The sequence below is a fragment of the Halichoerus grypus genome, chromosome 6 (genome assembly GCF_964656455.1).
Source record: "Halichoerus grypus chromosome 6, mHalGry1.hap1.1, whole genome shotgun sequence".
In the NCBI taxonomy this organism is placed as follows: Eukaryota; Metazoa; Chordata; class Mammalia; order Carnivora; family Phocidae; genus Halichoerus; species Halichoerus grypus.
Genome location: NC_135717.1, coordinates 121,758,696 through 121,782,023, shown reverse-complemented (window position 1 = coordinate 121,782,023; position 23,328 = coordinate 121,758,696). Strand labels below are relative to the sequence as shown.

General features: G+C 49.3%; 2 protein-coding genes across 5 annotated transcripts; one reads left to right on the top strand and one right to left on the bottom strand.

The window, feature by feature from the left end:
• The first annotated feature begins 49 nt into the window (after nt 1-49).
• STAT2 (signal transducer and activator of transcription 2) lies at nt 50-17,529 on the top strand. Of its 2 annotated transcripts, none has more exons than XM_036077453.2 (24): nt 50-196; nt 3,153-3,367; nt 3,528-3,681; nt 4,231-4,326; nt 4,473-4,562; nt 4,654-4,729; nt 5,193-5,260; nt 5,422-5,570; nt 10,295-10,453; nt 10,549-10,641; nt 10,934-10,993; nt 11,387-11,407; nt 11,622-11,715; nt 11,866-11,913; nt 11,994-12,077; nt 12,238-12,336; nt 12,439-12,574; nt 12,697-12,749; nt 12,876-12,970; nt 13,518-13,654; nt 13,824-14,006; nt 14,243-14,300; nt 15,356-15,675; nt 15,956-17,529. In XM_036077453.2, exons 2-24 carry the CDS (start codon nt 3,237-3,239, stop codon nt 16,096-16,098), a joined length of 2,547 nt encoding a protein of 848 aa, XP_035933346.1. In that variant the 5' UTR covers nt 50-196; nt 3,153-3,236; the 3' UTR covers nt 16,099-17,529. The 2 variants fall into 2 exon arrangements, with proteins under 2 accessions (XP_035933346.1, XP_035933345.1); XM_036077452.2 differs by having other exon boundaries at nt 5,175-5,260.
• Nucleotides 17,530-18,433: 904 nt separating this feature from the next.
• On the bottom strand, nt 18,434-22,721 carry IL23A (interleukin 23 subunit alpha). 3 transcript variants are annotated; one of them, XM_078076132.1, is made up of 5 exons: nt 21,647-22,721; nt 19,980-20,544; nt 19,645-19,746; nt 18,963-19,109; nt 18,434-18,857 (listed from the first exon to the last, which is right to left on the bottom strand). In XM_078076132.1, exons 2-5 carry the CDS (start codon nt 20,154-20,156, stop codon nt 18,645-18,647), a joined length of 639 nt encoding a protein of 212 aa, XP_077932258.1. In that variant the 5' UTR covers nt 20,157-20,544; nt 21,647-22,721; the 3' UTR covers nt 18,434-18,644. The 3 variants fall into 3 exon arrangements, with proteins under 3 accessions (XP_077932258.1, XP_035933369.2, XP_077932257.1); XM_036077476.2 differs by having other exon boundaries at nt 19,980-22,032; nt 22,204-22,721; XM_078076131.1 differs by having other exon boundaries at nt 19,980-22,721.
• Nucleotides 22,722-23,328: the final 607 nt, after the last annotated feature.

Here is a 23,328-nt window from a genome sequence, read left to right as displayed (position 1 = left end):
ATGGCAGCCAGCGTCGGGGTTGCCAGGCAGCGAATGGCGAGCTCCCGAGTTCAGCCGTCCGCTCCAGACCGTGAGCTACAAGGGGGCGGATCCGAGGGGCGGGTCGAAGCCGGGGGCGGAGCCCGCGTCCGAGTTTTTGCGGCCGGAAGCCTTGCCCTGAGCCGCTGGAGAAAGCTGGGATTGAGACCCTTACCAGGTACGGGCCCAGAGGGGGCGTGCGGGGGTCTGGGTGCAGGCGCGAGTTCCTACCCGGGAAAGGCGGCAGGCCCCGGAGGTACGCCCCGTAGTGGTAAAACTTCCTCCCCAGGTTGAAATAGCTGTCTCCTGCTGCATAACCGAATCTCCCCATCCAGCCCAGCTCTCCAACCCTAACACCCGTCTTCCCAAACTCCCCGGCAGCCTCCGATACCCTTAGCTGATGCTTTTACCTTCCGGTCTTAGTCTTAATTTTGCTTCTCACCAAAAAAACGATGTCTAAAGGTAGATACGATTTCACTTCCTTCGTTGTTATGTTAAGAAGTATAAGGCACAGGGGCATCTGGGAGGCTCAGTCGTTAGGCGTCTGCCTTCGGCTCAGGTCATGATCCCAGGGTCCTGGGATCGAGCCCTGCATCGGGCTCCCTGCTCGGCGGGAGGCCTGCTTCTCTCTCTCCCTCTCCCCCTGCTTGTGTTCCCTCTCTCGCTGTGTCTCTCTCTGTCAAATAAATAAAATCTTAAAAAAAAAAAAAAAAAGTATAAGGGACAGAAAGGTGAAACGATTTGCCTGTGGTCACATACAAATTGCAGTTCTTTTCCAAAAAGCTGATTGAGCACAAAATATATGCCTAAGAGAGTGAGGGATGGCTGGAAAAAAAGTTGTGTTACAGTCTTTAACCCTCGTGTTTGCGATCTATTTGGGAAGACCGTGGGGTTTTTTTGTTTTGTTTTTTCGTATTTAAACCTTAGGGGTAACTTGCCACCTTGCTCTTTTAATACTAACCGAGATTCGTTCCTTGAGAAGTGGGGCTTCTCCATTTGTGGGTTTGTTTTTTTTTTTAAGATTTTATTTATTTATTTATTTGACAGAGAGACACAGCGAGAGAGGGAACACAAGCAAGGGGAGTGGGGGAGGGAGAAGCAGGCTTCCGGCGGAGCAGGGAGCCCGATGCGGGGCTCGATCCTAAGACTCTGGGATCATGACCTGAGCCGAAGGCAGATGCTTAACTACTGAGCCACCCAGGCGCCCCTCCATTTGTTTTTTTGTTTTGTTTTGTTTTTTTAAAGATTTTATTTATTTATTTGGCAGAGAGAGAGTGAGCGTGAGCACAAGTAGGCAGAGCGGCAGGCAGGAGAGGGAGAAGCAGGCTCCCCACCGAGCAGAGAGCTGGACGCGGGGCTCGATCCCAGGACCCCGGGATCATGACCCGAGCGGAAGGCAGATGCTTATCAACTGAGCCACCGAGGCGCCCCCCATTTGTTTTTGTTTGTTTGGTTTTTTAAAGATTTTATTTATTTATTTGACAGAGAGAGACACAGCGAGAGAGGGAACACAAGCAGGGGGAGTGGGAGAGAGAGAAGTAGGCCTCCCGCGGAGCAGGGAGCCCGATGTGGGGCTCGGTCCCAGGACCCCGGGATCATGACCCGAGCCGAGGGCAGACGCCCAACGACTGAGCCACCCAGGCGCCCCCCCCCATTTTTTTTTTAAAGCAGTACAGGTGCATAGTTTAAAAAGCCAAGCACTAGTAAGAGGATTAAAATGAAAAATAGGAGCTTCTGACCAGTCCTTTCCTCCCTGTGTTTCTACTTCAAAGAGGTAGAAAAGCATCTCATGATTATTCATACTGTTGGAAGAGAATCTCTCCCACCCGACATTTTTCTTTCATTTGTAATAAGATCATGTGACCTTTTTAAGACCACAGATGTATGTAAATACTCTTTTCTGTTAGGTTCAGGCTGCAGCAAGAATAAGTTTTGATTTCCTAAAAAGACAGATGGCAGGGGGCAGGGAAAGAGAGGAAGAAAGATTCTTAGCCCAGCCTACTTGGTGACCCAAAAACCAGTTTGGAGTGAAATTTCACAGTGAAAAAAAACAAACACCTGTGCTTTCTTTGCCCAACCCTGTCGCAGTGGGGGGGCGGGGGGAGAATAAAAGAAGAAATTTCCGGGTTTTTCACAAAGTTGATAATCTACATGAAGAATCAGAGGTTGATAGAGGTCTTAAAAGTATCACAGTCATGGGCGCCTGGGTGGCTCAGTTGGTTAAGCGACTACCTTCAGCTCAGGTCATGATCCTGGAGTCCCAGGATCGAGTCCCACATCGGGCTCCCTGCTCCTCTGCTTCTCCCTCTGACCCTCCCCCCTCTCATGTGCTCTCTCTCTCTCTCTCATTCTCAAATAAATAAATAAAATCTTAAAAAAAAAAAAAGTATCACAGTCTTAGGGATTGAGTGACCCCTTGTGCAGTATTTAAATATCTGGAATGGAGTTCCTCCTTACTATATGGAAAGCAGATTATAAGGTATACCTATCTCTAAAGAGGTTTCGGTCCTTGGGTGCCTGGGTGGCTCAGTTGGTTAAGTGACTGCCTTCGGCTCAGGTCATGATCCCCGGAGTCCCGCATCGGGCTCCCTGCTCAGCGGGGAGTCTGCTTCTCCCTCTGATCCTCCCCCCTTTTTGTGCTCTCTCTCTCACTCTCTCAAATAAATTAAAAAAAAAAAAAAAAAAGGTTTCGGTCCTTGATAAAGCTTTGGGGCCAGCAGGGATCATGCTGAAATAAATAGTTATGACCCATTTATGATCTTGAAATGCTCCAGCATAAGTGAATACAAATACAAGCAAATCAATCTAAAATAAATTCATTGAGGGTGGTAGATGAAATAAAGATGGTGGAAATATTGCTTAGTGAAGCTGAATGATGGGATGGGTACATGGATGATTCCTGTACTATTCACTCTACTTGGTGTGTGTTTGAAAATTATTAAAACAAAAGGCCCACATACTGGAGCTCTTAAATAGTACTCCATGCAAGGATATGAACCAAACTGATAATACTGGTTACCTGTGAAGAGAAGGGGAAGGGACGAAAATTGGGAGTGGGGTCAATGTAGCTTGAATTGTGTGTGTGTATGTGTGTATTTTTTTCTTACCTGTATAATTAAAAATTTTTATTGTAGTGATAAGCAGTCATGAAACTGTGGATGATTTAATCCAGCAAAATTTCCGGTTGGGTACGTGCATCCTTCAGACTCAGACCCCAAATGGCGCAGTGGGAGATGTTGCAGAACCTCAACAACCCGTTTCAGGATCAGCTGCACCAGCTGTACTCAGAGAGCGTCCTGCCCATGGACATCCGACAGTACTTAGCTGTCTGGATTGAAGATCAGAACTGGTGAGCGCCTCAGGAAGTTGGGTGCGGGTGGAATGAGGAAAGTAATTTCTTCTGAGACCCCAGGATCCTGGAGATACCGAGGGTAGGAAGGGGTTAGAAGGCCTCGAAAGACAGTAGCAGCCCTGCGGAGATCCTAATCCTTGTTGTTCCCGGTGCCCAGGCAGGAGGCTGCGCTGGGCAATGATGATTCCAAGGCTACCGTGCTGTTCTTCCACTTCTTGGACCAACTGAACAACGAGTGTGGCCGCTGCAGCCAGGACCCCGGCTGCTTGTTACTGCAGCACAACTTGCGCAAATTCTCTCGGGACATTCAGGTACTCGGAGGAGCCAGGCACAGCCGAAAAGCTGAATAGAAAGGGGACTGAGGGGGCGCCTGGTGGCTCAGTTGGTTGGGCGACTGCCTTCGGCTCAGGTCATGATCCTGGAGTCCCGGGATCGAGTCCCACATCGGGCTCCCTGCTCAGCAGGGAGTCTGCTTCTCCCTGTGACCCTCCTCCCTCTCATGCTCTCTGTCTCTCATTCTCTCTCTCGCAAATAAATAAAATCTTTAAAAAAAGAAAGGGGATTGAGTGTAGAGGAGTATGGTTTAGGGTATGGAAGAGGACCTGGAGATGTGAAGGGATGGGGGCAGATCTGGGGAAAGGGAGGACGAGGTCTGGACTTAGGGGATCACTGGCAGAGAGAAAGGCAAAGTCTAGATGACCCTGTTGGGAAGAGGCTAGGTTTTAGGGTACCAGTGGTGAAGAGGGGAAGAGCTAGGGGCCCTGAAGGGGGAAGTCCTGGGGTCACTGGTGGGGAAGGTCTGGAGGGCTAGATCATTGAAGACAGTTGAGTTCAGTCAATTCTTTATCTTCCTACTGCAGGCCTTTCCCCAGGGCCCTACCCAGTTGGCTGAGATGATCTTTAATCTCCTTCTGGAAGAAAAAAGAATTCTGATCCAGGCTCAGAGGGCTCAGTTGGTAAGAACAATTTGTAGTGATTTTTGAACGCTCCTGGAGTAGAGAGTGACCGTGGAAAGGACATCACATCCTGTGATACAATTGCAGGCCTGGATTTCAGGGATGGAAGGTCAGAATTGAAGTGTGCTCAGAGGCTTTTATTTCAGGAGCAAGGAGAGCCAGCCCTCGAAGCACCCGTAGAGAGCCAGCAGCATGAGATCGAATCCCGGATCCTGGAATTAAAGGCTATGATGGAGGTTAGTGGATGTGGCAAGAGTCGGGGTGGGTAGTGCTCAGCCTGCTGCCTCCCACAGAAGCAGCCTCATCTGGGTCTTATCCCCTCTACAGAAGCTGGTGAAATCCATCTGCCAACTGAAAGACCAGCAGGATGTCTTCTGCTTCCGATATAAGATCCAGGCCCAAGGTAGGAAGCAAGCACACCGAGGGGTGGGGGAAGGCAGATGCCTGCTGGGAGGCCAAGGGTGGAAGAAAGGGGAAGTGAAAAGCCCCAGGAAGCAATAATCCTCCTCTGGCTAGTACACCACCCCGGCTCCAGTCCGTCTGCCAGGCAAAGCTACAAGGGCCGGCGGATGTTATGGAGGTTGCGCTGGAGGTGTGGCTGAGGGACAGTTGGTGGACGTTGGGGGAGATGTGTGGAAAACTGCTTAGCAGATTGAGTGGGCTTTTAGCTCCAGCATGACCATTCAGAATTCACCCGAGGGCCCAGAGGTGCCTCTGCTTTGCTTGGTTCCCCTTCTTCCCCCTTCAGAATTCCCCCCACCTGACTCTGACTGCGGTCCTGGTCAGGATGGAGAGGGGAAGGAACCCTAGGTCTGAACCTCTGTCTCACTCCTGCTCCTGCCATCCAGTGAAGACACTCTCTTTAGATCCCCATCAGATGAGACAGCAGCAGCTTCTGCAGGAGACTCTCAATGAACTGGACAAAAGGAGAAAGGTGGGAGGCAGACAGAGGAAGTGGGCAGCAGGGAGCAGGGGCAAATGAGGGATGTGGGAGCCCTGGCCTCTTAGCCTTGGCTTCTTTGTCTCTTCCTCCCCGGTTGGGTGGTGGAGGGTGATGGTGAGAAGTGCTCACCACTCACTCTATGTCTTTCGTAGGAGGTGCTGGATGCCATCAAAGCATTGCTAGGCCAACTAACGACCCTCGTTGAGCTACTGCTGCCCAAGTTGGAGGAATGGAAAGTCCAGCAGCAGAAAGCCTGCATTGGAGCCCCTGCGGATGGAGGCTTGGAACAGCTGGAGAAGTGGTGAGAGGCACCTCCCGCCTGCCCTTGTCCCAGCCACCCTGCTGTGCTTTGTACATTGTAAATGGTGAATTGTAAGGAATTTCCTCATTCATGTACTGAATTACCTATCTAGGCAAAAGCTGTTGCTGTCCTTACTCTCTGCTCGCCAAAATGATCCCGGCTCCCTGGTCTGACCACAGTGACCACGCAGGGAACCCGGAGCCCAGTCTTTGCTTTGGTGAAAGGAATGGGTTAATCCACAAGGTGGTTTCTCCTTCCTTTTTAATCACCCAAGAAATAGATGTTTTACTTTTTTTTTTTTTAAGATTTATTTATTTACTTTAGAGAGAGACAGAGAGAGTGCGAACAGGGCGAGGGAGGGAAGGAGGGACTGAGGGAGAAGGAGAGAGAGAATCCTTAAGCAGATTCCCTACTGACTGTGGAGCCCAGTGCAGGGCTCGATCCCAGGACCCTGAGATCATGATCTGAGCCGAGATCACAAGCCAGCCGCTTTACCAGCTGAGCTACCCAGGTACCCCTCTACTTTTTTTTTTTTTTAACTGTAATGACTATAATGTCAAAAAAAAAGAGTGACCATTACCTGTTATTATCTTACTACCCAGATGTAGCTACTGTGATACATTTTGTACTATTTTGAGAACTGTGGTTTTTGCTTTTTAACTTAGCAGTGTATTACAGTATTTACCCATGTTATTCTTTTTTAAATAAGACAGGCTGATGTTTTTTTTTTAAGATTTTATTTATTTATTAAGTAAACCCTACACCAACGTGGGGCTCGAACTTACCACCCTGAGATCGAGAGTCCCATGCTCTACCACCTGAGCTAGCCAGACACCCCTACCCATGTTTTTGGGTTGGTTTGTTTGTTTATTTTTTTATTTTTATTTTTATTTTTTTTTAAAGATTTTTATTTATTTATTTCAGAGAGAGAGAATGAGAGAGAGAGAGCACATGAGATGGGGGAGGGTCAGAGGGAGAAGCGGACTCCCCGCTGAGCAGGGAGCCTGATGTGGGACTCCATCCCGGGACTCCAGGATCATGACCTGAGCCGAAGGCAGTTGCCCAACCAACTGAGCCACCCGGGTGCCCCATACCCATGTTATTTTTAATGGTTGCCTTATAGTTCCCTGTATGGAGGTAACATAATTTAGTTAATGAACTCCTATTTTTGGACATTTAGGTTGTTTTTTAATTTCTTGCTATTTTTTTTAGTAAGCTCTTTTATATTAATTTTTTTGTGATGTGGAAAAAATATCCAGTATGCCTTTCAATGTACTTAGAATACCTACTGTTTTAAATATTTTCTAATGAGAAAACTCATTATAATTTATTAAAAATGGGGATGCCTGGCTGGCTCAGTTGGTAGAGCATGCGACTCTTAATCTTGGGGTCATGAGTTCAAGCCCCATATTGGGGGTAGAGTTTACTTTTTAAAAAAGTAAATAAATAATATTTTAAAAAGTAAACTATTGGGGCGCCTGGGTGACTCAGTTGGTTAAGCGTCTGCCTTCGGCTCAGGTCATGATCCCAGGGTCCTGGGATCTAGTCCCACATCAGGCTCCCTGCTCAGCGGGGAGCCTGCTTCTCCCTCTCCCTCTGCCACTCCCCCTGCTTGTGCTCTCTCCCCTGCCCCTCTGTCGAATAAATAAATAAAATCTTAAAAATAAATAAATAAAAAGTAAACTATTAAGAATGAATCACAACAATGTTCATGTAAATTGAAAACAGGTATATAGGGCTTAGCATACAGAATCACTATTTTTTATTTTTTAAGATTTTATTTATTTATTTGACAGAGAGAGAGAGCACACAAGCAGGGGAAACAGCAGAGGGAGAGGGAGAAGCAGGCTTCCCACTGAGCAGGGAGCCCGATGTGGGGCTCGATCCCAGGACCCTGGGATCAAGACCTGAGCCAAAGGCAGACGCTTAACCAACTGAGCCACCCAGGCGCCCCTTTCTGATCAACCTTGTGCTGCTCCATAATCTCACTTTTTTTTTTCCCTTTTGAAGATCTCACCTTCCTGGTATCTGGGTTTATGCAACTTCTTCTTGAAGTAAGCATCAGTGCGTACTGATGAGTGAGATGTTGAGAATTTTCACACTGCTGATAGCAATTTTGGTGGAGGTGGCAATGACAGATTTCTGGTGTGTTCTTCATGGCGGGACTCGACTGAGGGCCGGAGGTCCAGTCACAAGTAGCGAGCCACTGCTCAAATGCTTCAGGAAAACCACCCTCTTGCCTCTGTGGAGCCCAGTGAGGATGATCACAATGGGGCCAGGAGGGGCGCCTCCATGGCTCAGTCAGTTAAGTGTCTGCCTTCCGCTCAGATCATGATCTCAGGGTCCTGAGATCGAGCCCTGAATGGGGTTCCCTGCTCAGCAGGGAATCTGCTGCTGCTTCTTCTCCCTGTGCCCTTCCCCCTGCTCATGTTCTCTTTCTCTCTCTCCCAAATAAATAAAATCTTAAAAAAAAAAGAAAATATGGGGCCAGGAGTGACACTAGCTTGCAGTTTTCTCACATGCTGACGGAAAGGGTTTTTTTGCCGTGGCTCAACAGCTTTCAAGCCACATCTTCAGTAGGATAATACCTAGACATTTTGTGAAGTTTAACCACTCAGGTTCCACCATTCTTGTCACCACCAACTGGTTTTGTGACAGTAGCAAGAACCTTCTCCTTTTTCTTTTCAACTCTGGATTTAGCTGCTGAATACTTCCTGTTGTACATGGCCTTTCTGGAATACATAGCCGATGGGAAATATCTGCCAATTCCTCTGACTAGGACAGGGTTTTGGCTACAGTGGGGCTTCCCTTTCTTTGGCATTTTAGCCTTGAGGTTACCTTTCTTAATCTTGCCACCAGCATCAGCCTTCTTGGCTCCAGGTTTCTTCTCCTTAGCGTCCGGCTTCTCATCTTTTTCACCCACCATCTTGCAAGATGGGAAAGGATTTTTTTTTTTAAGTTTATTTATTTATTTAAACAACCTCTGCACCCGATGCGGGGCTCAAACTCACAACCCTGAGATCAAGAGTTGTATGCTCCTCTGACTGAGCCATCTGGGTGCCCCGATTTCTTGCTATTTTAAACAGTGCTGCAGTAAATATCCTCATAGCTACATCTTTATTTACATCCCTAATTATTTCTGTAATATAAATCCCCAGAAGTGGTATTCCTGGGTTAAAGGATATACCTATTCTTTTTGGTGGTGTTATTGTTATTGTGTTGATCCTTTGTTTCATTGTTTGTTTTGTTTTTAAAAATTTTATGTATGTATGTGTTTGAGAGAGAGAGTATGGGGTGGGGGAGAGGGGCAGAGGGAGAGAGCGAGAAGCAGACTCCCCACTGAGCGTAGAGCCCAACATGGGACTCAATCCCAGGACCCTGAGATCATGACCTGAGTGAAAGTCAGTCGTTTAAACCTCCAACTCTTGGTTTGGGGCAGGTCATGGTCTTGGGCTCATGGGACTGAATGCCATATGGGGGGCTCCCCACTCAGAGTGGAGTCTGCTTGAGATTCTTTCCCCCTCCTTCTCCCTCCCCCTTTTCTCCTCCACCCCCCCCCACTCTCCCTCTCTCTCTCTAAAATAAATAAATAAAATCTTTTTTAAAAAAAGAAAGAGGAGGGCGCCTGGGTGGCTCAGTCGTTAGGTGTCTGCCTTTGGCTCAGGTCATGATCCCAGAGTCCTGGGATCAAGCCCCACATCCGGCTCCCTGCTCTCCGGGAAGCCTGCTTCTCCCTCTCCCACTCCCCTACTTGTGTTCCCTCTCTCGCTGTGTCTCCCTCTGTCAAATAAATAAATAAAATCTTAAAAAAGAGCTTTGATTTTTCTGATTATAAATATAATGTGTCCCAATTGGAAAAAAAAAATCAGACAATTTAAAAGAAAAGAAAGTAAAAACTACCCATCTGCATAACCTTATCATGCAGGGGTACTCATTGTTAGAGCTTTTAAATACATTTTTTAGATTTTCCCTATGCATATACATAAATATACATCTATACATCTCTTGTAAAGATTTTATTTTTAAGTAATCTCTACACCCAATGTGGGGCTTGAACTTACAACTCCTTGTGTTCCCTCTCTCGCTGTCACTCTCTCTGTCAAATAAATAAATTTTTAAAGATTTTATTTATTTATTTGACAGAGAGAGCACAAGCATGGGGAGCGACAGGCAGAGGGAGAAGCAGGCTCCCCGGCGAGCAGGGAGCCCGATGTGGGACTCAATCCCAGGACCCTGGGATCATGACCGGAGCTGAAGGCAGATGCTCAACCAACTGAGCCACCAGGCATCCCAGAAATAAATCTTTCACCAGTTTTTTTTTTTTTTAAGATTTTATTTATTTATTTGACAAAGAGAGAGACAGCGAGAGCAGGAACACAAGCAGGGGGAATGGGAGAGGGAGAAGCAGGCTTCTTGCCGAGCAGGGAGCCCGACGTGGGACTCGATCCCAGGACACTGGGATCATGACCTGAGCCGAAGGCAGACGCTTAACGACTGAGCCACCCAGGCGCCCTCTTTCACCAGTTTTATGTGTGAAAGTGGCTCTGATTTTTATTTCTTGGATTATGAATCATGTTGTATAATCTTTCATATGCTTCCTGGGTTCTTTTTTCGTCCCAGTCAGTTTCTGCCTCTCCACATAGTTAAAGGGGAGCTTCTGGAGCCTGTCCGGGGGCCCCAGGAAACTCATCAGTTCTCTCTCTCTCTGGAATCCTATCACCCAGGTTCACAGCTGGAGCCAAGCTGTTGTTTCACCTGCGCCAGCTGTTGCAGGAGCTGAAGGGATTGAGTCGCCTGGTTAGCTATCCGGATGACCCTCTGACCAAAGGGGTGGACCTGCGGATGGCCCAGGTCACAGAGTTGCTACAGCACCTGCTCCGAAGGTCCAGAGGCCGGGGTGGGGCCTCCCGGGAGGGGCAGAAGGAAAGAGCACGAGGGGCCGTTCTTACAGAGCCTGAGCTGTATATTCTCTCCGCAGAGCCTTCGTGGTAGAAACCCAGCCCTGCATGCCCCAAACTCCCCATCGACCCCTCATCCTCAAGACTGGGAGCAAGTTCACTGTCCAAACAAGGTTGGCATTTCAGAACTCATTCCTGCTGCTTTTTTCCAGCCCTGGTACTACTGTTTCCTTTCTGGCTTTACAGATCTTTCTGCTCTTGTCTTCTCTCTTTTCTCCTCAATCCACCTTCTTCTTCTTCGTCTTCGTCTTTGTCTTCGTCGTCTTCGTCTTCGTCGTCTTTGTCGTCTTCGTCTCCTTCGTCTCCTCCCCCTCCCCCTCATCCTCCTTCCTTTTCTTCTTCTTCTTCATCTATCCAGGAGATTAAAGCTGACTGCTTCCCCCTATCCACCTCCCTTCCCCTTAGGCTGCTGGTGAGACTCCAGGAAGGCAATGAGTCACTGACTGCAGAAGTCTTCATTGACAGGTAAGTTGGGGCACATGGGACCATGGGGCGGCCAGGACATGGGCTGCTGGGGCTGAGGAGACACACATTCTTCACCATAAGGCCCTGGGGCTGTGTTCTTACGCCGTCGATTCCTACCTCAGAAATAATAACTCCTCGCTTTTGTTGAGCACTATATGACATGCAGCTTGTCACGTCCTCATTTGTCACAGGAACCCCATGAGTTAGGTATTATCAGTGCGTCATTCAAATGAAGAAACAAGCCCAGAGAGGTCGTGTCTCTTGTGCAAGGCCACATGGCTAGAGAGCGCAGATCTGGGTTCGAACCCAGGTCTGTCTGATCCTAACGACTAAATTCCTAACTCCTACACTGTTTTGCTTCCCAATGATTTTTTTTTTTTAATTTCTTTTCAGGAATCCTCCTCAATCACAAAGGTAGGTGTCTGACAAGATGCTGCAAACGTTTGTGCACTGCGTGACCTGCACGGCCACATGGGGGCACAGACGAGGGGGGGGTTTATTTGGTTGGGGTACGGACGAAGGGAGAAGGGGAGGTCTGACATGAAGTGGAATTTTTGTTGTTTTTCCTGCTGAGTTTGTAGAGTAACTCTGCTCCTGTTCTCCATATATCTTCTTCCTCCTGGAATAGCTTCCGGAAGTTCAACATTCTAACCTCAAACCAGAAAACTTTGACCCCCGAGAAGGGGCAGAGTCAGGGCTTAATTTGGGACTTCGGCTACCTGGTAAGAAGGACTAGTAGCTTAAGCTTCTGGTCCAATGGAACAGGCTAAGGGAAGTTCCCAGGCCTTGGGAAGTCTTGAGGCAAAATAGGGGGTACCGGGGGCCCTGGAGTCCCCACTCTGGCATTTTTCTCTCCTTCTCTCAACTCACAGACTCTGGTGGAGCAACGTTCAGGTGGTTCAGGAAAGGGCTGCAATAAGGTGAGGGCTGGACAGAGGATCGGGGGATGGGAGGAACTTGCCAAAGGGCCCTCTGACCGTTGTGTCTTCGGCTGTCCTAGGGAATGCTGGGTGTGACAGAGGAACTGCACATCATCAGTATTACAGTCAAATACACCTACCAGGGTCTGAAGCAGGAGCTGAAAGTGAGTGAAAACGGAGGGCAGGGAGAGATGAAGCAGATTTGGCCGAAGGCATTAAAGGAGGGATTAAATAGAAGCCTCTCAGCGTGGGAAATTCTCCCCCTTTGCCCCTGTCAGAGCTAGAAACATCACATCCCCCCTCTGACTCCTGTTTTCTCTTCAGACGGACACCCTCCCTGTGGTGATTATTTCTAACATGAACCAAGTCTCCATTGCCTGGGCCTCGGTTCTTTGGTTCAATCTGCTTAGCTCAAACCCCCAGGTAAGAGGTGGGGCCAACAGTGAGGGAAGGCCAGGAGGGGTGTGGAAGCTTGGTATGAGGGCGCTCCTTCTGAGCCATTCTGCCCTCTTCCTACCCTTGCAGAATCAACAGTTCTTCTCCAGCCCCTGCAAGGCTCCCTGGAGCTTGCTGGGCCCTGCACTCAGTTGGCAGTTCTCCTCCTATGTGGGCCGAGGCCTTGACCCAGACCAGCTGAGCATGCTGAGGAACAAGCTGTTTGGTACAGACCTCCTTTTTTCTCAGGCTTTCCCTAGCTGTTGTTTCCCCAGCCCTCCATCCTTTCTATTCCAGGGACCCTAGCCTTGCCTCCTTCCATTATCTGCACTGTCTGTCTGCCCACAGGGCAGAACTCTAGGACGGAGGGTGCATTGTTATCCTGGGCTGACTTCACTAAGGTAACTCCCTGCATCCTGTGCGGCTAGATCTAGCCCCTGTGCAAACACTAGTCCTTCCCCGCCTTACTCCTTCTGCTCACTGCGGGCACCTCCACGTCTCTTCCTGCCTTCCCATTCCTCCTGCAGCGAGAGAGCCCTCCTGGCAAGCTACCATTCTGGACGTGGTTAGACAAAATTCTGGAGCTGGTACATGACCACCTGAAGGATCTCTGGAATGATGGGTAAGGCCTTGGTCAGCCTCCTTCTCCCCATCCCTCCCTTTCTGCCTTTCTGCGCTTGAGAGCAGACTCCGGGCGCCCTCATGTGGCGGAAAGGGAGAGAGCAAACACTGGTGAGAGGTTGCAAGGTCGCACCCCCTCCCGTGTGCCAAATAGTCTTAGGCAGCGCGCGTCCAGCATCTGTTGTGCTCCAGAGCCTGCTGGGCGCTTTTTATGAATTCTCTCATGTAATCTTTACAACCACGCTGAGCCGCAGAGAAGTTAGAGAATTCACCCAATGCGTATACTCCTGTCTGAATACAAGCCTACCTCTTCCCACCACACTGCCTGCTCATTTGTATAGCACTTTGCCTTTTACAAGGTGCTTTTCATCTACGTGACCTCGCGGAAGCCTTGCACCTCTTCCAACCCTGGAAGGTGGATACGGTCAGTAAGATGAAGTGACTTGGCCGAGAGCGAGGGCCAAAAGCTGGCACCTCTCTCCCCGGACAAGGAGAGCGGGAGAGCAGGGAGGCGGGTTGGCCTCAACAGCAGCTTTTCTGTGTTTCAGACGCATCATGGGCTTTGTGAGCCGGAGCAAGGAGCGCAAGCTGCTGAAGAAGACCATCTCCGGCACCTTTCTCCTGCGCTTCAGTGAAACGTCGGAAGGGGGCATTACCTGCTCCTGGGTGGAACACCAGGCCGATGGTCAGCTGCTCTGCCCCGATGTGCCCACAGCCTGTCCTCTCTGCCCCTCGGCCGGCCCTGGGCTTCCCTGGCTCTGTCCTGAATCTCTCAGCAGACTTGGGGTTGGACAGCCAGGGCGGGACGTCCCAGGCCCCACCTCTTCCTTCAGGCCTGCCTGTTCCTTCTACAGATAGGGTGCTCATCTACTCCGTGCAGCCCTTCACCAAGGACGTGCTGCAGTCTCTGCCGCTGACCAAAATCATTGGCCACTACCAGCTGCTCACTGAAGAGAACATCCCTGAGAACCCACTGCGCTTCCTCTACCCCCGGATCCCCCGGGATGAGGCTTTCGGGCGCTACTACCAGGAGAAAGGTGAGAATCATGGACATACGTGACTGGAAGTTGGCAGGGATTCTCGGGCATCTACAGATCCAACGCCTTTCTTCCAGACGTGGAAAAACTGATAGCCAGAGAAGTGAAAGGATTTGTGCCTAGGACACTGCTGGTTAGCAGGGAGACGTGATTATCAGGACCATTTGCACGAGGGGTCCTGGGGCTATGCGTCCAGCCCCCTGACCTCCCTGTCCTCCTGCGTGTGTGCCCCACAGTTAATCTCCAGGAACGGAGGAAATACCTGAAACATAAGCTCATCGTGGTCTCTAACAGGTGAGAGATGCATTTTTCGCCCATCCTCCCTAACCCTCGTGGGCTGATGTAGTGACCTGAACCTGCTTAGTTCACCTTGCCGGCCTTCTCTCCTACTGACCCATACTCTCCAGCCTCTAGGTTTTTTTTCTCGTTCCGCTAGCCTCTTTCCTCTCTAGTGTTCTGCTGCCATCCTTGGTTGTTTCTACAGGGCTTTCCTGCTAATAATCGTCAAAATCACTGATGTTCATGGGCATCTACTTGAAGCATGGTACTAGATATTTTTTTAAGAACAGATTTTTTTTCGTTTTATTGAATTCTTTTGAGAATCTATCCAAGTAGGTGATAACAGCCACGTTTAATGAAAGTTTCTTATATGGCAGGTACGGGGCTAAATGTTTGTGTTTAGTTTCTTATTTATCGAATCTCCGTAATAGTCCCGTGAGGCAGCCTTGGGTATGACTGTAGCCAAAGAACCTGAGGTTTAGTGTGGTGACGTGGCATGCCTATGGCACATGGCTAATAAAGGATCCAGGTCTGCCAGATTCCAAAGTCCTTCTTTTAACCATCCTACTGCCTCTCAAGTGTTATTAGGTAGCGGTGTTCCCTTTTTATCGATGATAAATCTGAGGGGCTCAGAAAGCTGAAGATCACCCATCTAATAAATAATAGGATTCAAACTCTGGCAAGCCTGATTCCAAAGCCTGTGCTCTTAAGCCCTCTGCTCTGTTGCTCTGTTGCCTTCTTTTTTTTTTTTTTTTTAAGATTTTATTTATTTATTTTAGAGAGAGAGAGAGCGAGTGAGTGGGGGCGGGCGGTAGAGGGAGAGGCAGAGAGAGAATCTCAAGCAGACTCCGCCGCACTGAGCGTAGAACCTGACTCGGGGCTCAAGCTCACAACCCTGAGATCATGACCTGAGCCGAAATCAAGAGTCTGACACTTAACTGACTGAGCCACCCAGGCGCCCCCGCTCCGTTGCCTTCTTAGCCTAGAGAGAGAGTCTCTGCTTGCTCAGCCATTCCCCACTTCACCTAAACAGCCAAGCCCGGCCCCTTTGTCTGTATTGCGGTATCCAGACAGGTAGATGAGCTGCAGCAACCGCCGGACCTTAAGCTGGAGCCAGAAGCGGAGTCATTTGAGCTGGAGTCGGGCCTGGCCCCGTTGCTAGAGCACGAGCCAGGCCTGGAGTTAGAGCCACTGCTGGAGGCAGGGCTGGATCTGGGGCCAGCGCTGGAGCCCCTGTTGGAGCCCTCACCAGATGTGGTACAAAGAGTGTCAGAGCCAAACACGGGACCAGAGCTGAAGCTGGGGCCTATTCTAGACCCAGAGTCACCGGCAGTGCCAGAGCCAGATTTGCCCCATGACCTGAGACACTTGAACACTGAGGAAATGGAAAGTAAGTGATGAGCTGGGGCCGGGGAAGACAGGACACATTCCCTTTACCAACTGCCCTCCCTTACCCATTATAGAAAAGGCTGAGCCCTAAGCTCCTCATTGGAGGGAGGCTCATTTCTTTGTGATTCCTTTTATTAGAAAATGTACATGCCTCCTCCTTCCCTGACCTGAGTGCCTCCTCGGGCCTTGTTCAGGCCTCTGCTGCCATCCTCCCTCATTTTCCCTGCTGGGAACTCCTTACCTAAGATCAGGGCCTCATTTCTTTCTTTGGACTACCTTAGTCTTCAGAAACAGTATGAAGATTGAAGAAATCATGACAAATGGTGACCCACTGTTTGCTGGACAGAACACCGTGGATGAGGCTTATGTCTTCCACCCCAGCCATTTCTACACGGACGGGCCCTTGATTCCTTCTGACTACTAGGAACGACATTTCCTCTGTTCTTCCTGTGTCTTTTGTCCTTCCTAGCCCCCACATCATGATGTTGCTCTCCAAGGATGGAAAACCCATTCTAAGCTGGTTAACTCTGGGTTTGGGAGTGGGGAGTAAAGGCAGACTATGGGGAAGGAACAGGCACCAATGAATCAGAATAGATGTTAGCCATGGCTCTAACTGGGATCTTTGAGGCCAGCTGCTCTTTGGGGAGGTATAGGAGTTCTGAGGGTAGGCCAGCGCAATTAGACGGTACTTAGAGGGCTCAGGCACTTGGAGTGGCTTCTTTCCAGTATGGGAGGAGTCAACATTTGAATAGTTGGTAAGGCTAACGTGGTGGTGCCCACTAGCATTGGCCATCGGTAGGGAACAGAAACACGTGATAGGATTCCATTTCTCTCTTCTGGTTCTTTCATGTCTAGAATAAAACCTTTTCCTTCCTTCTTCCCCTCACTCCTGATTAAAGTCCTAAATTCCTTTGGTTCCTGCAGAGACTGAGAGCTTTCTGCCTCAGCCCACCATGTGAGGCTCCCCTCAGAAGAAGGGAATAGGAGATAAACCTCCTCTGCTTACCAGTCTCCTCCCCTGCCCCCCCAAGCTGGCCACACCCATTCCTTCCCCTAAAATGATCCTGCCAATCTAATATGCCTGTGAAGCTTTGCACAATAATTTACTCTGTCTAGTCTCCACTTCCTCAATGCTTAGGAGACGAATCACTCTTGGAGGCCAGGGATGGTAGGGTGGCTGGGAATTTAGGGATCGCTTTTTATAGTATTAGATAGAATTTGGTGTTTTTACAGGCAAAGAGAAGCCCTGGGTCTTAGATATTCCTCTATTAAGATAACCATTCATTCTTTTGTACAATATATTGCTTATCTGAAAGAGTTTCTATTCCTTGGGTGTGGACCTGGGCAAAAACCAGGTTCCCGGAACTTAGAACCTTGAGTGTTTATCATGGGGCTCCGGACAACCTCACACGTTACTCATCCCCAGGGAACCCCAGGACAACTGCCATTGCACTAAAATGTGTTTCTAGGGGCGCCTGGGTGGCTCAGTCGTTAAGCGTCTGCCTTCGGCTCAGGTCATGGTCCCGGGGTCCTGGGATCAAGCCCCACATTGGGCTCTCCGCTCAGCGGGAAGCCTGCTTCTCCCTCTCCCACCCCCCTCTGCTTGTGTTCCCTCTCTCACTGTGTCTCTGTCAAATAAATAAATAAAATCTTTTAAATAAATAAATAAATAAATAAATAAATAAATAAATAAATAAATAAAAATAAAATGCGTTTCTAGTATAACTTGAGATAGCCTGAAAGTGAGGCCCTGTACATACGGCTATTTTCTGGCTGGTATGTTAGAGGAATAGTCCTGTTCAGAAAGAGGCCCTTCTGAGCAGAAGTGGCTAATAAACTTTGTACTGACCTAGAAGTGTTTCCTCTCTGAACTTCTTTACTTCTCTGCTCACAAAGACTAATGTCTTTGGAGACACCAGCAGGCCATGTAGGATCGAGGTCAGCAAATCATGACCTGTCTTCCAGCCACCCCAGTAGGCACCCTCTTGTAATGTTTTTCTTCTCACCGCCCTGTTTAGAACAGCTTTTCCTGTCCCTTAGATTCTTCCGGGGAGGGGGGGCGGTGCTGAGAGCCATCTATGAGTTGAGGGGTATGGTGAGCGGTTCTATAACTAGCCCATTGTCACTCGGCTGGTTGGTGACAAAGCCAAGATACAAGCCTGGGTCAGTTTGACTCCAAAGCCCATGTGTTTTTAATGTTGTGACTATGGAGAAAAGGAAGGGGAATGACCACAGTAGCCTTCCTCTTCTCTTTGTTTCAAAGGTAGTTGACCTCCCCTTGGGTAGTCAAACCCTCTGATGGGGCTCACAGATGTCCATTTAGGGAGAATCCCCATTAATTTGGGGGATTTACCACCGTCTTCCTGGAATGCCCTTCCTGCTCAAAACAGCTCTGACTTCTGATCCTGCAGTGATTTGGACTCCTGTCTTTGGCCAAATACACTCTTGGCCAAGAGGCCAAGGAGGCACAGGGTCAGGTGGCAAAAGCAGTGACATTTAGGGGCCCAACTTTCTAGTCTTAACCCTTGGTAATCCCATTCAGTTTGCTCAGCTATATGGGGATCCAGACCAAAAAGATCCCAGTTACTCTATGGATACACCAGAAGGTCATGAGGATATAGCCCTCTCCACTGGAGCCCTGCAGAGTAGAAGGATACATGCTATAGTCCTTTGGCCCTGTTTTTCCTTTTCCCAGCCAAGCCTAGAAATCAGACTCAGATATCCATATAAATAAGTCTTTATTGAAAAAAGTACATAATTCAGAATAAATATAATAAATAATCCTCCCCAAGCTGCTGCCCTGAGGATAAATAATCTCAAGTTTTTCCTTCCTATTTAATAAATACTCAACTTTGTCCTAGGTCAGCAGCATAAGTTAGTCAGTATTGGGAATTTTCCACATATGCAAGTCTCATTAGAATTAATGGACTAATTAACTTGTTGGCTCACAGGTGCTTGGGCTGGTTCATTTTAGCCCTGGTGAGCCAAGGAGATCTGGGTGCCATCCGTAAGCCGTTGGCCTGAGGGGCTCAGGGTTGCTGCTCCGTGGGCAAAGACCCGGGCAGCTACAGCCCCAAAGGCCTGGAGGCTGCGAAGGATCTTGAAGCGGAGAAGGAGACGCTGCCATGGCTGGCTGGGACTGGGCCTTGGAGTTTGCTCAGTCTCCCAGTGGGGCCCCTCAGGCTGAAAGGACACAGGACACGATCAGATAGAACTCTAGATCCTTCATCCTCCGGTCCTCGTCTCTGCTACCTGCAAGCCCCCATTCTCCAGGCCCCTGGTTCATACCTGCAGGAGTTGCCTAAGGCCCAGGAGGGAGGCGTGAAGCTGGCCCACAGGGCCATCGGGGAGTAGCGAAGGCTCCCCTGTGAAAATGTCTGAGCCCAGCAGCTTCTCATAAAAAACCAGGCCCTGGTGGATCCTTTGTAAGCAGAACTGGCAGGGGTGGGGGGAAAGAAAGCAGTGAAAGGAACCAGATCCCTCCCTCCTACCCCATTCACCAAAGACCCACCCAGTTCTTTGCCATTCTTAGACACTGCTATGGGCTGAATGTTTGTGTCCCCACAAAATTCAGATGTTGAATTCTAACCCCCCAATATAATGGTATTAGGAGGAAGGGCTTTCACGAGGCGATGAAGTCATGAGGGTGGGGCCCTCCTGAACGCAATTAGTACTCTTCTAAAAGAGACCCACGGAACTCCCAAGGCCCTTCTGCTGTATGAAGATACAACGAGAAGTCTGGAGTCTGGAAGAAGGCCCTCACCTGACTGTGCTAGCACCCTGATCTCCGACTTCCAGCCTCCAGAGCAGCGAGAACTAAATTATTTTTGAGGTTTATAAGCCACCTGGTCTGTGGTATTTGGTACAGCAGGCTGAACGGACAAGGACAGATAGAACTTTTCCCAGTTCACCATGATACCCCACAATGTCCCAGTCCCCTCTTCCTTGTAGTCCAGCCTCATCTTACTACCTGACTGTTGTCTCGGAGTCCTTGGGGATCACAGCCATCCCCACACTGGATGCGGGGGACCTCATTTGTGGTCTCGTCATCTCCCTCTTCTCTTGGGAGGTCCTGGAATGGAGGAGGGGGTGGGAAGAGTGAAGAGATAAGAGAAGTGCTTTCAGACTCCACTAGGACCCTCAGGCCCACGACTCTCCCAGGAACCGCCCTCCCCCGTGTCCTCTCTTACTCTGTGATGGGCTGACCTTCGACCCTCCAGCTTCCATCCAAAGCCACAGAGTCTTCCATTGCAGCCTTGGAGAGCTTGGACAGGCTCCTGTTTAGTGCCAGAGCCTGTTACTTACCACATGTCCCATCGGAGGATGTGCACTCCAGGCCAGCGTGCAGAGCTTCTGTGAGAGCTGTTGGCCCCGAGCCCAGGCAGGGCGACGGCCCTCAGGCACAGCCCGGGTCTGAGCCAGCCGGGGCGGCTGCAGCAGCAGAAGCAGAAGCAGAAGCATCACAGCCCTGCTCCCCAGCATCTTGTTGCCTGCTTCGCAAATCTGGCTGGCTCTGCGCCTCGCACCGGTCCTTGTGGAATCTCTCCCCACTTCCCTTCCTTCTGAGCCTGATGCTCTCCGTTCTGTGTGTCTCTGGTTTGGTTCCTTCTGTTCACCGAGTTTCTGAGCTGCTTCCTGCTGTTTTTCTCCCCTTGTCTCTGAGTCTCTTTTTAAGGTCGCTGCATTGTAAGGCCCGCCCTTTATACTAGCAGGTGACTCACAGCAGGTGGGATTCCCCTCCCTGCATCATCCCCCTCCGTGGGGAGCCCAGGTAGGCAGCCTCAGCTCCAAGGGAAATGAGACGTGTGGTTGCTGTGGCTGGAGGCCTGGGATGGGGCATATGTGTAATGCTCTTCATGAATCGCAATGGCTGTGGAGGGGGTGGGGGTAGGAGGAATGAATATTTAAATGAATCTAGTCTCAAGTTCCTTCCTGTTTAACCTTTCCCTCATCTTTTTGCCTCTCAAGCTAGATCTTTCTCCCCAGCACCTAATTTCCTTACCTCCTGCCTGAGGAAAAACCAAAAACGGAAGCATTCATTTATTTCCCAATAGAATAGGGCGCCCAGTTTGGAATGAAGTTTGGTTCCCACCTGGTGCCCTCTATCTAAGAAGCAGGGGGCTTCTCTCTCTCCCTTGGGAACAGTAATTTTCACTGGAAGAGAGGGGCCCCGATGGCACTTTGTGAACTGGGAAGCTATATAAAACTGTATGTATAAGGTATTACTGCTCCCCCTTCAGGCCTCACTGTGGAGGCCAGGAGGGCTCTTGGAGGGAGAGAGTTGTTGCTAAGAACCATGTGATTCCTCAGCCTTAGTGGCCGAAAGTTTCATAGGATCTGTGGGGTTCAGGTGATGGTTCTTTTGGGATACCAGTATAAGCAAGGGCTAGGAGTCCAATTTAGATATTCTAGCACCCAGCCCCCATCCCACAGCTAGGAAGTCCAGGAATTCTGGGGAGTTGAAGGTGTGCCGTGTCAGTGACCCTGGCCAGTCCTTCAGCCTGTTGCATCCATGGGTAAAATCCGCTGACACTGATTTCATCACCCTCCCTGATGCAACATCCAGTGAAACAGCTGAGAATGTGAGGTTGGGCGTGGGAGTGGGGGGTGGTCCAAATATGGGGCTGCCCCAACCCCAGTGGAGGGTCCCCAGAACAATTTGGACGTCAGAATGAGGACATGGCTGACCACACAGATGGTCCTGAAAGCCTCCCCAAGAGGTTGACCCTTCTCTGAGAAAGTTACCCTTGATAGAAGTCTCCCTTCCCTTAGAACTATTCAAAACTGCCCAATGAAATTTTGATTCAAATATTAGGACTCTGTTGTAAATCTATCCTTTGGATAAAACGTTCCCAGCATCAGGACAGGTTATCTCAGTTTGAGTGGGAAATGGTTTGCCTCTCTCTACATATGGTAGACACAAATGGAATAAGGAAATGGGGGTGGGAGGAAGGAGGGGAAGCTCACCTCACCTGTGTTTAATATCTCCTGTGTTCTTCCCACCTCTGGCCCCATTCTGGGAGGCCTAAAGGATAGGAGATGAAAGGTAAAAGAAGGAGGAGGAAGTAGACTCCCGGGGGATGGGATGACAGAGACAAGGGTGAGTTGGAGGCACGGGGCTCTGCTGCTTTGTTTCACTTCCTGGTGCTTCGAGAATTGGGTAGGAAGCAAGGTTGGTGGGGTGATTGTGGGACTGTTCTGTGGCAGGAACTACTTCCAGGACTAGATCTGACCTGGAGCTGCAGTGACCCCTTGACGTCAGCAGGGACTCAACCGTTATGCAAATCACATTCACAAGACACTCCTAGGCAGGCCTTTCCAGTTGGATGCCCAGACTCCAAATCCAGTTGAAGTTCCCCTAGGGAGTTAATAATGATGGCTAATATATAGGCAACTCTCACTTTATGCCAAGTACTTGGTCTAAGCACTTTTTATGTATTAACCCATTTAATTCTCACAGCAACCCAATGAGGTAGGTACTATTATTATCCCTATATTACAGATGAAGAAACAGAGATAAGTAATTTACCAAAGATCACAGAGCTGAGTGGCCAGAATCCCAGGGCAGACGATTTGCCTTCAGATCCTGCATTCTCAATCATTCTATTATACTGGACACTGTGAGGAGACACAAAGTGTCTTTATAAAGTAGCTCAGTTAGCCCAGGTATATCTGAGTATCTCAGGCCCTGTAATTCTCATAGGTCTGTGAAGTCTTTCTCAATCTGAGACCTCAATATGGAAATTTCTCAAAGTGTACAAACTGTCGAGGTCTCTCAGCACTCATCTTTTCCCAAGATTTTAAATCTTAGGGACCTGTGAAGTCAGATCAGTTTGAGACACCCTCTGAATTAAGGTGTTTTTCTCTCCATCTTTGACTTCTGACTGATTCTAGGACCCCTGTGAATGCTGGAAGTCTAAATTATGGAGTCCTTTTCTTTTTAAAAAGATTTTTATTTAGGGGGACCTAGGTGGCTCAGTCCGTTGGGAGTCTGCCTTCCGCTCAGGTCATGATCCCTGGGTCCTGGGATCCAGCCCCACGTGGGGTTCCCCGCTCAGCTGGGAGCCTGCTTCCCCCTCTGCCTCTACCTCTCCCTCTCCCTCTCCCCCCTGCTTGTGCTCTCTCTCAAATAAATAACATCTTAAAAAAAAAAAAGGATTTTATTTATTTAAGGGAGTGAGTGAGAGAGAGCATGAGTGGGGGAGGGGCAGAGGGAAAGGGAGAAGCAGGCTCCCCACTGAGCAGGGAGACCAATGTGGGGCGATTATGACCTGAGCCAAGGGCAGATGCTTTACTGACTGAGCCACCCAGGCACCGCTGGAGTCCTTTTATTACAGTGTATTTAGCAGCCTTTATTGAGAGAGAAGTGCTTTAACACTCTATCCTTGGTGAGAAGTTCCTTCCATCAGAGAGGCCCTCTCTGTGGCCTTTAGAAACTGAGCTAAAGTGCCATGGAGACATCTCACAACCTGGCCCCATTCCACAGCAGTTCAAGCTCAGAATCAGACCCCAAGAATCCCTAAAAATAACTGTTGATGCTAAATCTGTAATTGTTTGGGGTAAGCAAATGTCCCAATTTGCCGTGCTCATCCCCCTCTGAGGGAGAATGTCCAGCTTCAAGAGCTAGGGGAATTTGATAGCTGAGGGGTCTTGC